This window comes from Chelonoidis abingdonii, chromosome 8 (genome assembly GCF_003597395.2).
Source record: "Chelonoidis abingdonii isolate Lonesome George chromosome 8, CheloAbing_2.0, whole genome shotgun sequence".
NCBI lineage: Eukaryota > Metazoa > Chordata > Testudines > Testudinidae > Chelonoidis > Chelonoidis abingdonii.
Genome location: NC_133776.1, coordinates 3,612,527 through 3,627,137, shown reverse-complemented (window position 1 = coordinate 3,627,137; position 14,611 = coordinate 3,612,527). Strand labels below are relative to the sequence as shown.

General features: G+C 48.6%; 1 protein-coding gene across 3 annotated transcripts in view; it reads left to right on the top strand.

Moving 5' to 3' along the window:
• The window catches only part of IL1RAP (interleukin 1 receptor accessory protein), a 66,459-nt gene extending 53,439 nt beyond the window's left edge, over positions 1-13,020 (top strand). For 2 of the 3 annotated variants that reach the window (XM_032777337.2, XM_075068320.1), the window contains one exon: positions 4,754-6,557. In XM_032777337.2, coding sequence (XP_032633228.1) covers positions 4,754-5,121 — 368 coding nt within the window. In that variant the 3' untranslated portion in view covers positions 5,122-6,557. Of the gene's footprint in view, positions 1-4,753; positions 6,558-12,175 lie in introns of those variants that run through there. The other variant, XM_032777336.2, reaches the window with a different exon arrangement.
• Positions 13,021-14,611: the final 1,591 nt, after the last annotated feature.

The following is a 14,611-nucleotide window of genomic DNA, read 5'->3' as shown; positions in this document are numbered from 1 at the left end:
ATGGTGTTCCCGTCTGCCTAGCTAAGGCCAGTGGTCAGTAGATGGAGGCCTTGCATCCCACAGGATGTGAATGCTGAGAGAAAGGGGAAGGACTGTTGCTCCTCCTTCCTTCCACCCACTGACAATCCTTGGTGGGAGGCGGTTCAGGAGAACCATTTTTATGTCAGCAAACCATGGAACCAAGTTCAGTAGGGACCACAGAGCAGTTCCCACCAGGTGTTTGCATGGGTGTCACTTGACAGCATCATCTGGCTCTTTACAAAAACTTACAGTTTTACAGCAGGCTCCAGTCCTGACTGGGGGCTTTGGGCACCGACTCAAAGTGAAAATAGCAGGTTAGTTCAGCCCCTGCAAAGAACGAGACAGCTGAGGGAGGGTTTGGTGAACACTGATGATTTAAGTAGTTTTGTTTTTTTCTAGGCTAAATCTTCAGGGTTTATTCTACTTCTTAACACAATTTTGAGGCAGCCGTGGACTAAAAAGTGCAGTTCTGTGTTGAGAAGAGACTCTGTAAACTTGGCATCTCCTTCCTCTGCAGATCTGCTCCCGGTCCCTGTTAGCAGTCAGATCAGCAAGCTGATATTTTTATTGTTTTCTGCTCCAGTTCACCTTGCAGAGCTGGTGCTGCTCTGGGAGAGAGAGTTTCTGTCCCTTCTTGTGCATCAACAGGATTGATTCATTAAGTTCCAGTCATGTGTTGGAAGGCATAGTTCAGCCTACTGTGTCTTTATTGCTGGAGGTGATGTACAAGAAGGAAAGAATCCAGCTTGCCTTTCAGATCCCAGGTAGGGTTTGCAGGGCTGGCAGTTAGACATAAAACATATTTGTGGGCAGGTAAGTTTGAGTCCCTGAGAGGCGATACACTTGGAATCCCACAATGTCATTTCTGCAGTAAGCTCCAGGTAGAGCAGTTCATTAAGGGTGAGATGTGGCACAAAGCCAGAACCAAGGTCCCATGGCCCCAGCGTAGGAACAATGATGGCAGGAACAAGGTAGGCCCATGTTGTCGGAACGTGAATGGGAGGCTCCTCACTCAGTGAGAAGGGAAAGACGGTAACAGAAAATGAAAGTACTCCACTTAGGAAGGAATAATCAACTGCATAAAAACAAAATGGGAAATGACTGCCTAGGAAGGATATTGCAGAAAAGGATCTGGGGATTATAGAGAATCACTAACTAAATATGAGTTAACAATGTAATACTGTTGCCAGAAAGGTGAACATCATTCTGGGATGTATTGGCAGGAGTGTTGCAAGCAAAACACGAGAAGTAATTCTCCTGTTCTATTCGGCGCTGATAAGACCTCAGATGGAATATTGTGTCCAGTTCTGGGCACCACATTTCAGGAATGATGGGGACAAATTGGAGAATGTCCAGAGGAGAGCAACAAAAATGATTAAAGGTCTAGAAAACCTGGCCTGTGAGGGAAGACTGAAAAAATTGGGATTGTTTAGCCTGGAGAAGAAAAGACTGAGGGGGGACATGAGAACAAACTTCAGCAAATACATAAAAGATTGTTATAAAGAGGAGGGTGATAAATTGTTCTCCTTAATCTCTGAGGATCGGACAAGAAGCAATGGGCTTAAATTGCAGCAAAGGAGGTTTAGGTTAGAAAATAGGAAAAAACTTCCTGTCACGGTGGTTAAGCACTGAAATAAATTGCCTATGGAAGTTGTGGAATCTCTGTCATTGAAGGTTCTTAAGATTAGACAAACACTTGTCAGGGATGGTCTGGATAATACTTAGTCCTGCCTCAGTGCAGAGAGCTGGACTAGACGACCTCTCGAAGTCCTGTCCAGTCCTACGTTACTGTAACGAAGCCAAGCCCGCATGGGGCCAAATGTTTCAAGAGCAGATTGGCTGGTTGCTTTAGGAAGTGCTTAACTGTTTCCTTTCCTTCTGGTGTTAGTCCCAGATGCCCATTAACAGACTACTCTCCTCCCTGCCTCGTATGGGTCACGTCTCTGCTTGTTATGTTCCACAGCTATTTTGTATCAGCAGGAAGGACAGCTTTGTGTCTGACCTACAGCTCCACTGTTCTGTTCTGTTCTGGCCTTGCGCTCAGAGGGTGCTGGCTGCTGTGATTCTCTCATAACCCAGCAAATGCACACTCTCCTTGGGAACTAACGATAGATCATCCTCTGCCTTTCACTCTGGTGTTTTCACCCCCCTTTTTCTCCATGTGCAATATCACCCACTCTGCCTCCTCGGGGACTGGTCCAGTTCAAAACAACAGAGCATCTTTCTTCTCAAAGGATCCCAAAGCACTTTCCAAACAGCATGCACAGAGATTGCTTCATCCGCCTCGTGTGTGGAACCCAGGGGTTGTGTAGCACAGGATGTGAGGAATAGTTTATCCATATGAATTGCCTACAGTGAAAAATACTGTGGGAATTTCAATGGCCACTGGTGATGAGCATGTGAAGGTGGCATTTCCAGCAGCCTGGTGCCCTCGCGCCATACCAGAACTTCAGTAGGGTGTGACTCAGTGGGACAGTCATCTGTAGAGCTGGCCAAAGTTATTCACAAGTTTCAGTCCATGATTCAAATTATTTGGTGAATGTTTTTTACCATTATTCAGCCCATTCTAAGCAGCATCTGCTGACTGGCCAGCACCGCTCCCTGCAGCCCCTAGCCAATCCATGGCACTCTTCCAGCGAAGAGTTGATTCAACCTTCCTCTCTTTGCCTTGTAAGATCTGGCCGGATTGTATCTGAAGGCGGCAGGTCTGCAGGCAGACAGCGGTATCCTGCCCTCAGGGCAAGCCTGAGCCTCTTCCTAAATTCTCCACAGAGAGAGAGAAGCGGCAGGGCCCTGATTAAAAAAAAAAAAAGAGCTAAAAGAAAGAAATCGGCCAAGTCCAGCACTACCACTCACCCATGCACTGTGCTAAGAACTCCTGGGGGGGGGCAGAGCTTTCAGTCAAGCTCAGCGTAATGCAGGTAATTGGCAGAGTAGCCATCGCTTTGTGTCTGATTTGCTGGGCTCTTCTGCTGTGTGTCCTTGCACAAAAAGAAAAGCTCCTTGTTTAAATCCCCCATGGGGCATGGTGACGTCTGCCCCTGTGCATCTGGTGACACCCATCACCAGGCGACTCTGGCCACTCCTCTGTCAGAAGAAATGAATCTGGTGCCCGGGTCAAACAAGCGTGGGCCCAAGTTGCCTGTGGCTGCTTCCAGTACCAGCCTCTATGGTGTGGCTCCAGTCTCTTGACCTGAGAGTGCCACAGGGATGTGTGGAACAAGGAGTGCAGAAAAGGGCTCTTCCCACCCTCATGCTCCCTTGCAAAAGTGTGTTTAAAATGCACCGCCGCCTCCTGTGCCAAAACAAGAGAACGTGCCCGAGAGGTAGTGACGCTCAGTGCATGAGCTCTAGTCCCCACCACTCATCTGCCTCTCACTGCCTCCAGCATGGACAGTGGAGTGGCTAGCGTCAGCGCAGCCTGTTTCTTGGGGTGACCAGGGAGCCAGATTTGCTAAAACCGGCTTTCTAGAATGAGAATCCGCTACTCCTGACAGGCCCCAGCAAATTCCTAATGAAAGCGGGTCACAGGAATCTGCCTGCCACGCTGTGCCTGCAAGCTTCCCTCTCTTTCTCTCACTCTGCACGCTCACATCACTGCTTCTCTCCTGCCTGTCCATATCCTTTTGCTGTCTCTCCCTTCCAGCCCGATCTAGGGACCCCTCGCCTTCAAGCCCAACCAGGGGTGCTTCCATACCCATCTGTGTGACGCAGGCTCACAGCAATGGTCAGCAGTTGCCACCTTCTGGTTAGGTTCCCCAAGTGCCCGTCCCTGCCCACCTGGACAGCGGCGAGGTCATGTTCAGTTGCTGTGCCACATATGGCATTGCTGCTGCTCCCCCATCACACGCCGCAGGGCTTCACCTCATCTCCCTCTTAGGGAAACGTGACAGGCCCTGAGGTAGCTTTGGGCAGCTGGTACCCTGCCCCAGAGCGTGCACCTGTGTGATAGGGGGAGGATTATGCTGTCCTTGGTGACAAAGCAGATGGAGATGGATTATCCCTCCAGTTCTGCTGGCAGGAGCGAATCAGACACCCTTGACGGATCAATGCCGTTACATTCCAGTGTTACTTTCTTTTCCATTATATTTTCTGCCTGTGAAGTATGGAAGCAGCCACTGGGAGATGCGCTCTCAGAAGGACTTTGCATTAATTTTGTGAAGATGGCTAAGGCAAATCTGCTTGCTGCTGCTGGAAATCAAAGGTATCCTCTATTGTGTCACTGACTCTCATGGTGTCACTTTAGAGACCCCACATGAAAAAGCCTGGTGCGCTTGAGGTCACTGCATCTGGGAACATTGTGGAGGTGCCCTCGTTGCAGTGATGTGGGAGCCAGGAGCAGTAGCTTAATAATAGGTCCAGGAGAGTAGTTGGAAATCCAGGATTCAAAATTAAATTAGCCCTCAGAACACACCTGTGGGTGGATAATTACTATCCCCATCTCACAGAGGGGGAAACTGAGGTTCTGAGCGACCCCAGCCACGCTCTGCCCATGGTTTGGAGAGAAGGGGTTGGGAGTGAGGTAGCCGTTCCTTTGTGGATCAGAGAAGGGCCAGCTGCTAGGCAGGAGGGAGGTGCTGGCTGATGGAGAGGAGGCCTGCCTGAAGTGGTTGGGATAGCCCCATGCAGTCTCACAGAGGGGCTCGGTCTCCCAGCAGGGTCTGCTTTGCCACAGTCGCTCAGCAGCGTGTTCTCCGCTGTCACAAACCAGCTCAATGTCTTTCTCTCCCAGTTGTCACAGATGAAACTCTGAGCTTCATCCAGAAAAGCCGCCGCCTGCTCGTTGTGCTGAGCCCCAACTACGTCTTGCAGGGCACGCAAGCCCTTCTGGAGCTCAAAGCGGGGCTGGAGAACATGGCCTCTCAGGGCAGCATCAGAGTCATCCTGGTCCAGTACAAAGCCATCAAGAAGAGCAAGGTGAAGGAGCTGAAGCAGGCCAAGACTGCACTCACTGTCATTAAGTGGAAAGGCGAGAAGTCCAAGTATCCACGGGGCAGGTTCTGGAAGCAGCTGCAGGTGGAGATGCCACTGAAGAAGAAGACCAAGCGCACTACCATCAGTGAGCAGGAGCTTTCTGATTCCTGCCTGCGAGATGTTTGATAGAGGAGGGGATAGCGAGGCTGGGGAGGGGACAAGAACGTGTCCTCTGAGGGTTTACAGTGAAGGATTCCGTCTCGAGCATTTCAGAACGGCACCTCAAACTGCTCTGGTCAGAGAAGAGCTCACTGGCCACTGTTTCAAACGTGCCCCCTTTTATTTAGCTGGACAAGACCCAGTCAGCATTACGTCCACTCTCGGGCTAAATATTTGCCATCCAGGAGGGGTGCAAGCATCCTTTGGGGGAAGGGAGGTGTTTGCATGGGTCAGTGTTCTCACTCTTGGGATCTGACCTGAGCCCTGTCCCTCTATTCTGGGACCTCTGTCCCCCTTTCTCTCCTTAAGACTTTTCATCCCTTCTGATTAGTGGCTCGTGGCGGTAGCGACCCCTCATAGAAGCACTGGGCCAGTTTGAATAAAGTCACCAGACTGGCTGTTATGTGTTCAATAAGAATCCTTGGAGATGGGAGTGGCCACGTTGCTCATTCAGACACTCCTGATTTCTGCTTCAGGATGGGACGTACACTACAACACGTGTTCACACCTAACACTCGACTGGCCCATACCGTTCCGGGAGGTGTTCCCATGGGAACGACTCCCTTCAGGGACTTTACAAATGTGAAGCGATTGTCACGGAAATGTACTTATGTTTTGTTGTGAAGTTACTCCTTGGTGGTATTTGTTTTACAGCCCTTCTGGCAAAAGCTGGCCCAGCTCAGAAACTCATGGCAGTCTTCTGAGTTTCCAAGCCCCTGTGGTGCCCAATCCTCAGAATTGAGGGGAGTGTCTCCATTCATACAGTGCCACAGAGCCTGCCTTCACATGCATGTGTGACCCTTATTCGTAGAACAAGCTCAGGGACTTCACAAGGGTTGCAGACTGCTCCGTTTTACTGCAGGGAAGAGTAATGTCCCTGTTCAACCTATGCTGCTGGGCATTGGAAAACACTATGGAAGGAGTTCAAGGAGACATTTTGTTTCAAAACCAAAACCCAAACCACCTCTCTCCAAGTTCTGCCCACATCTACATGCACTTGGTACGTGAGTCAACCAGCACATCTGTTGCTGCAAGACATGCTTGGGGTGGCACTTCGGAGAGCTCACATTCCACTGGGATATCTGCACATACTGCTCTCCCGGCTCAGAAGTGCAGCAATGGCAACATTGCTTGATAACAGGCAAACCTCAGCAGCTCTTGTTGAGACACCTAGGACTGAGTCTGCACTAGGGTGACCAGATGTCCCGATTTTATAAGGACAGTCCTGATATTTGGGGGGGGGTTCTTATATGGAAGACTATTACCCTCCACCCCCATCCCAATTATTCACACTTGCTGCCTGGTCACCCTAGTCTGCACATACTTCCCAGATTTTCGGGGAAGGCTGAATGCCCCCTGCACAGATTTTTAAGCAGTATGAAGCAATAAAGCATTTTTATTTATTCTCTTACTTGTCCTGATGTTTGGTTTTGTAGATCCACACTTTTTAAAACAACAGTTATGGAAGTGTATTTGCCAACCTGTATTTTGTTTCTGAATTGCCACTCTCTGAAGTGAGAAGCACCAAGGACACTAGCAGGGCTGGATGTGCAAGAAGCAGTGTGATGCACGAGGGGAGCGGTTCTGGGCCACTTGCACGTCTGACCAGTCCTGACAAGTGTCTTTCCTGGTCTTAACAGTGCCCGTCAGTGCTGGGCCCCAGTGCACCAGTCCTGCCTGCCTTCCAGCTGTTCCTTCACACTCTCACTGTGTCCCCCCAGTGACGTCAGTGGTAAAGCCCCCGTCATCAGTGGCAGCAGGGTTAGGCCAGGAGCTTTTGAAAATTCCGCTCTGGGCTGCGTTACCCTGGGTTAGACAGGAGGCAGCAGCACTGGCCAGAAGCAGCAAGGGCTTGGCTTGCAGACCTTTCCCATTGTCAGCTCGCTGGGGCAAGCATCGGACTCATTACAGAGCCCAGCATAATGGGGCTGGCTCTGGCTGGTGCTTTGAGACTCTACTGTGATAGAAATGTTTACTAATGGTAAATATTAGAGGACAGTCGGTTCTCAGGGCAGGTCAGCTCTGCCCTGCTTTCCTAGGGAAGGAGGATTGGGTTTTCCATGTATCTAGATTTGTTAATCATTTACTATTGTCCTAAAATTCACTGCCTCCCTTGAGGCACCTTGATGTCTTGGTACATGGGGGCATTTTTGCTTTATTCTGGAACTGAGCGTTACTCCTGGTAAATGCGCTTACGTTGTTTGTGGCTAAGATTGTAACTCTTGGTTGACCTGTAACTCGCCCTGTCACCTGAGCAGCATCAGGCTATCCGGAGCTGCTCACAAGCGCGAGTACCAACCTCAGGGCGGATTGTGAAGAAATGGCACAAAGCCCAAACTGGGTGTGAGTCCGATACCTAGATTTCACTAGCCAAGTATCTAGTGTGAACTCAAGCACTGTGACAGCCTTAACATGGAGTCACAGACAGTCCCCTTGGGCAATCCAATCTATCTTGCCACCTAGGTAAGCTTGTCCTTGTGATAGATGGTCCCTTACTCCCCAAAATCACAACAATATTCAGGTTACTCCTAGTCCCGAATGTCCAGACTCCCCAGGTCAGTGGCACCCTAGACATCTCACAAAAGCCAACACTTGTAGCCAATTCTATAATAAACAAACAAGATTTATTAAGTAAGAAAAGAAATGAGAGCTCTTTCCAAGGTTACAGCAGGTAACATACACACACAAATGGGTTACCGTCTGAGATTACAAAGGGGTAATAGAAGTTGCTGTAATATGCAAGTTCTGTGTCCTTTAGGACTAACCTATGCTAAGCCCTGGGGTCTCTTGATTAGGCTTAGAAATCTTTGCCCCTAAGCGTTCAAGCAGCACAGAGCTTGAGGTTCTTCTTGTTGGGGATTTTTATTCCCTTCCTCCCCGAGCTCTAACTGATGGGATGAGTTTACATGCAGGTCTCCTTTTCTGGGAGGGCGGGGAAAGGGGGCGAATGCAATTAATAATGTCCTTTTTCTTTGATGTTTCACAGTGGCTCATTTGGTTTCAATGGGCTTTCTTGCAGAGCAGGGCAGGGTCTAACCCTTTCTGCAGGAAGCCAGCATTTTACATGAGTTAATGCTCCTTTCCTGTGTGATGAGTTACATACCTACAGAGGAGCAGAGAATCCTGTGGCACCTTATAGACTAACAGACGTTTTGGAGCGTGAGCTTTCGTGGGTGAATACCCACTTCGTCAGATGCAGACGTATTCACCCACGAAAGCTCACGCTCCAAAAAGTCTGTTAGTCTATAAGGTGCCACAGGATTCTCTGCAGCTTTTACAGATTCAGACTAACACGGCTACCCCTCTGATACTTGACACCTACAGAGGTTTACAATGCAAACGCTTAATGTTACCTTATAATAAGGGCTACAGATGTTAAGCGAGATTAATACATGCAGCATTCTACAAGTATTTCATAAAGTGTTAACACATTTTTATACGTTTAATACCTATTTTAATAATCCGACCCCAGAGCTGAGCCAGACAGGGTTCCCGGCTCTGCATTCATCAGTGTTCAGTTGGGACCTAGGGACCTTGGCATGAGCTGGCACCTGGTCTGCCAGCATCACAGTCCCTGTGATGCTCGTTGGTGAGACTGGGACGCACATTGTGGAGCCATTGTTAAAAAGAAACAACAGCTGGAATCTGTGAACTGTCCATCCAGCTGGACAGGAATCATCGTGCTATGCTGGAGATACAGCCAAGGTCCCATTCTGGCAAAGCCTTTACGCACATACTTAGTTGTAAGCAAATGAATAGTCCTGGTGACTCCAAGTCCCAAGTGGCTTACTGGAAGTCAACAGAACTGCGCATTTGCTTAGGATAAAGCAAGTATTTTGCTGTGCTGGGGCCGTCATCCACCGCTGGCTCTGCAGGAGGCAGTGTGGTTTCCTGCCGCCGTAAACTCAGGCTCCATGTTTTCACTTGTGATATGATCAGCACCTCACAGTTTATAAAACTTGGTAAAGCTAGGATTAACCTCTAACATGCATCGTTTTGTCCCATTTCTTCTTGCTGGGGCTATGGAATCTCTTCACGTTAAGCATCTCCTTGCTATAAACGTAGGCAGTTACCTTCAAGCAGCTGTGACATCTGCATGCAGGATGGAAGGCCCCACATTGCACTCCGAACACTTTTTGTTGTATTCTAAGTTGATTTAAAAAGCAGCCTGCATGCATGAAATCTGAATGTCCCCATATCTCCCAGACATTATCATCTTGCATCACACCGCTGGCTTATGTACCAAGAGATCCTTTGTTAATAGGGTGGTAGAGATTTATCTTAGGAAAGATCCTCTCCTAGTGTAAGTCAGCGTAACTCCATCAATATCAATGATTCAAGATACTTGTGCCCACTCACCGACAGGATTACCAAGAGGTAGGCAATCTCCGTCAATTCAATGAAGAATAAAAGCATGCAAGTTACCATTGACTGCAATGTTAGGCCAGCGTTTGGCTTTTTGAATGTCCCATGCATAGGGCAGATGCTGAGGCCTGTCCCAAATAAGCCTGTCCACTTATTTATGAATGGCATTTGGTTCCCAGTGCAGGATTTTAGCACAGCTTGTACCTTTAATTTGGTGCGTTCATCTGACTCTGTGCTGTAACATTACATTAGTCAATAAATAGCTAAACGTAAAGTCCTTCATTTTATCTCACTGTGGAGGAGGACCAGCTTTGCACACATTGGAATGGACTTTGCTTTCCGTTTCATATGCTGTTTTAAGGCCTTTTTCCATTCTACATTTTCTCACTTTTGTGACATATCAGTGTTGTTGGGTTTTATATATATATTTACTTTTAAATAAAATGTTTATTTTCCCTTTTGTATTTCAGTCTTTGCACGGTTCTCCTGAGTTTCATTTTACTCCATTTCTTCCTCAGCAAATATGTGTAGCCTAGGCAAAAATGTTCTGTCCCAGTGGCAACATCTACTGTAAATAGAACCCTAGCGGGTGGAAGTCACCCCTGTGCAGAGACCCAGCGTCATGAGGCCTAGGTATCACCTCAGTCACATGTATGCCATCCAAACAGTGGTACCTATTCATGTTATAAATAGCACCCAAAGGCCCCAATCAGGGGCCTCCTTGTTGTAGGGGCTGCGTGTGTACACACACACACACACACACACACACACAGAGTTCCTGCCCTGAAGAGCTTTCAGTCTAAAAAGACAAAAGGGGGATGGCACGGCTCTTACCCCCATTTTACAGATGGGGAAACTGAGGCACAGAGTAAGTGACTTGCCAAAGGTCATGCAGGGAGTCTGTGTCAGAGCTAGGAATTCATCCTTAATCAAAGTCAACCTCTCCCTTAAGCGTTTATTCTCTCATCATCCATTTGTCTGGGAAGGCTTCTCATTCTGCTCAGGCTTGCCTCTTTCCTGTCTACATACTAGCAGGTTGTTGATGCACAAACTAGCCTTTCCAGACTGCTAGCCAAATGAATGCTTAGGGCACTAGACGTACTCTAACTTTACAGCCTTTAAAGGGCTAATAGAAATGTGTCGCTTTTAGGTTCCTTTTGCACATAACTTTGGGGTGCTCTGCGGTGCACACAGGTGCTACCTAAATGTCCAGGCACCAGACCAGAGACCTTCACAACGAAATCACGAGTAAGTAACATTTCCTGCTGGAAAAGCCAGTCTTTGTCCTCCCACCAGTCTGGTTCTGCATTGCACAGCTGAGACCAGACAAACTTGTTAAAACCGCTGAATGGTGCAGCAACGTAACCTTCCCATGTGGCAGCTCCTAGACGTCAGGGATCTGAACAAGGGCGACGGAAGTTGCTGAGTTTGCTGTCTTGTGCAAATGAAGCTTTTTATAGGGGATTTTTCTTCTTGTGTTTATTAAAGTTTTCCCTCCAGCACACTCTGCCCCAGTCAGACACTACCAACTCCCAGCTACCCTGTGCCAGATGCCATCACTCACAACACGTGACCAACCCTCCTTTGCTTATTACCATGAAAACCCAATGATGTCAATTAAGGTGAGTTAATTTGTTAAGTGGCACAACCCTATTAATCCCCATTCTGTTCACTGTGAAGCCATTAGTCACAACTCTTGCATTTATCAGCCGCTAATGCACTGTATAACCTGCATCATCTGAGCTAGAGCCAGAAAGTCTAAGGCTGTTCCTTGGTTCAGCTCCATTTCAGTACTGTTAATAATAGTAAATACGCGGGGCTTGTCTTGCACCTTTCCAGCTAAGGAGCTCGCCTTACTGTACAAACTTTAAGGAAGCCCTCTGCAAGGCAGTACTTTTATTGTCCCTATTTTAGAGAACGGTGCACTGAGACATAGAGGAGTCAAGGACCAACATTTTCAAAGGTCTCTAATTTAGGATGCTTCAATTTTTGGATATCCAATGTGAGACAAGAAGAGGTGGCTTTCTGTAGTTGGCGAGAAGCCCCCAGTGATGTCCATTACACGTGTAGCCTTCTGAAAAACAGGCTCTCGGAGCCAGATGAACTGTTTGTTTTCGTAGATTCCAAGGCTGGAAGGGACCATTGTTGATCATCTAGTCTGACCTCCTGCAGAGAAACAGGCCAGAGACCTGCCCCACACTAATCCCGAGATTATTTCTTCTAAAACACTTTTGTATTGCTCTAGTGATGCAGAACAGCTGTAAACCCTATAGGCAGGTAACTCCCTACCTATCCCTTGGGGAGACTCTTGTTCCTTCCTGTGAAGTAGGTGCTCCTGGCAGTGTTGGGGACAGAATACTGGACCAGGTCAAACACTGGGCTGACCTGGTATGGTTCGCTTCTAAATTCACTAGTAGCCTTGTAAAGAAAACTTACCAGAGAGGCACAGACTCTGCTTGTCAACCGTCACCATGATGGGGATGCTGACTGAAAAATCAGCTATTATATTTATTGTGTGCCAGGACCATGGGCGACTAAAAGTTTGCTGGGCTGCACTAACCAATTTCTCTCTTCTCCAGCTGGGAAGGACAATGCATGTGTCCAGTGAAATAGCCTCATTTGGCTTTGTTCTCCTCTCCTGCCCTTGCCTCCCTAGATACCACTGAGGCAGTTTTCAACTTCATTCAGCGAAGCCGGAGGATGATCGTGGTGCTGAGCCCCGATTACCTGACGGAGAAGAGCATCAGCTTGTTGGAGTTGAACCTGGGCATCGTGTGCCAGAACGCCATTTCCACCAAGCTCATTGTGGTGGAGTACAGGCCGCTGCAGGTCACCCATCCCGGCATTCTCCAGCTGAAGGAGCCTGTCTCCTTTGTGACCTGGGACGGGGATAAATCCAAGCCATCTGGCTCAAAGTTCTGGAAAGCCTTACGCCTCGCCCTGCCTCTGAGGAGCCTGAGCTCTGGCTCGAGTTGGAACGAGAGTTGCTCCTCGCAGTCAGACATCAGCCTGGATCCCATCCAGATGAGGAGGAATAGGTTGAAAGGCCAGAGGGAACTGCAGAGCTCCAGAACGGGCGCTGCTGCTCAGAGCTGGATGGCCCCTGAACCCAGGCCAAAGACCAAGCACCGAGCCAAGCGGATCATGCCATGTCAGTGTTGCGTGACGTACTGTGACCATGGCAGTAAACTCAGGCAGAAGAGCCGAGCCATGCCCAAGTCCAAGTGGGAGACTCACCTCTGCAAGCCGGTCTCTGGCAGAAACAGACCGGAGCCCCTGACTGCACAACTCTGCCAGTACACTGATATGTCCAACAACAACGACGTCTGCGTTCTGTAGCCGAGTTCCCAGACCACAGCAGAGCTGCTGGGGATGCAGGGCGAATGGAGCAATGACAAGGGTTTTCAGGATTTCCCGGACTGGCTCCACTTCCTTCCACATGTCTGCATTCTTTTCCAGCCAAACAATGGCCATGCAAGAGGGCCAGAGTGATGTTACCAAATGTTCCACTCATTGGCATTTGAGATGGGAAAGATCATCTAGTCCCAGACTGATCTAGGGACCTCTGGGGCCTCACAGGGCATTTGCAGTTGGGTTGCTAAATAGATATAAAAAGACATTCAGTATTTCCCTTATGTTGCTTTCCTCCATGAGGAGTTGCTGTAGTCGGCCCAGGGAGATAGCGAAGGAAGAGTCCCTGTGAGGTGAATCGGAGGGGAGCTGTTGACTAAACAGTCTCCCTCTGAAGAGGTACAAAAGTGTGATGTGACCTCAGGCTTGACCCTCCACCTTTGAGTCAATTAAAACTTCATTAATTATTTCATTGTGGGCACGATCCAGTCCCAACTCCTGCTGAGGCCGGATTGGTCCCTTTCAGTGTTTTCCATGGTGCTTTGTCGTATCCTGGTTTAAAGGGACATGGTCACAGCTTTAAAAAATAACCTCCGACTCTCTGTAGGCCTTTTAGCATGTCACTGGTTGAAGTGACAGTTAAGGTCATTGGAGCTGAAAGAGTGAAAAATAGTGTTCTCCAGAAAATGCTCTGGGGGCAGATTTTCAGAGGCACAGAGGAGGTGAGGTGCCCACTGCTCATTGCGCTTTTGAGAGTCTTCCCCTTTGTGCACAGGCCGTTTCAGTGGTGGCCCTGTCGGCCAGTTCCCCTGTTGGCTGGGATGGGCCTTTCACACAGCCACTAACGTTTAGAGACATGGGGTGGCCAGCCCCAGAAGAGCCGAGTTAAGGCCTAAAACACACTTAAAAACCCCACTGTTGAAATGCCCTAGATTTCAAATGGACCGTGTCTCATTAAGTGATTCACAAAAAGGGCCCTAATTTTTCTTGTGTGTGGGAGGGATGCGTCGGGAATCCACTGTAGGAAGCGTGTGGCTACCAGCCCAGAGGCTCGGTTGGGGTCAGTGGACGCAGCTGCATTGACATAATTGAGTCAGTGCTGAGGGTCTGGCCTACATCTGCCTGAGATTAATACTGTCGGAGCACAGCAACCCTCCCGTCACTCTCTGAAAGTCGTACAGGTGGCATTCATTCCACTGCCTCTCCCCTGTGCCAAATCTTATACCCTTTTCTCTGTCATCAGGACATTGAACGTAACCCCCAAGGCTTTCCCATTACAATTGACGAGGAACTAAAAAACGTAGCACACAGCTGAGGCAAACGTTAGGAGGAAATGGAGAAAGAAAAACATGGTTGTGGAGGAATTCCAAATGAAACTTGAGTCTGAAATGAGCAGCCCCGTCTAGTGTGAAAATTAGAATAGCCTCAAGGTCTCGCCCATCATTCCACCCACAGCAGAACTGTTTCTGTCAGTCTTTCTCCAGGACTGCATGACGCCAAACTGTACATGACTCAAGCCAGGTTCATATAAAGTCACATCAACCTTGAGTGATTAAGTAGAGGAGGAGGAGTGAGGTTGCGTGTGGCAGGAGACCTAGGAAACTGCAGAGAGCTTTGTAAAAAGGAAGATGTTGGAGAGGGGAGTAAAATTGTGGAGGGCTGTAAAAATGGCAAGTTCAGCCCTTGCTGGGACAAACTCCCGGCCCTCCAGGCAGGGAGGAGGTAAAATGCCAAGGGCCAA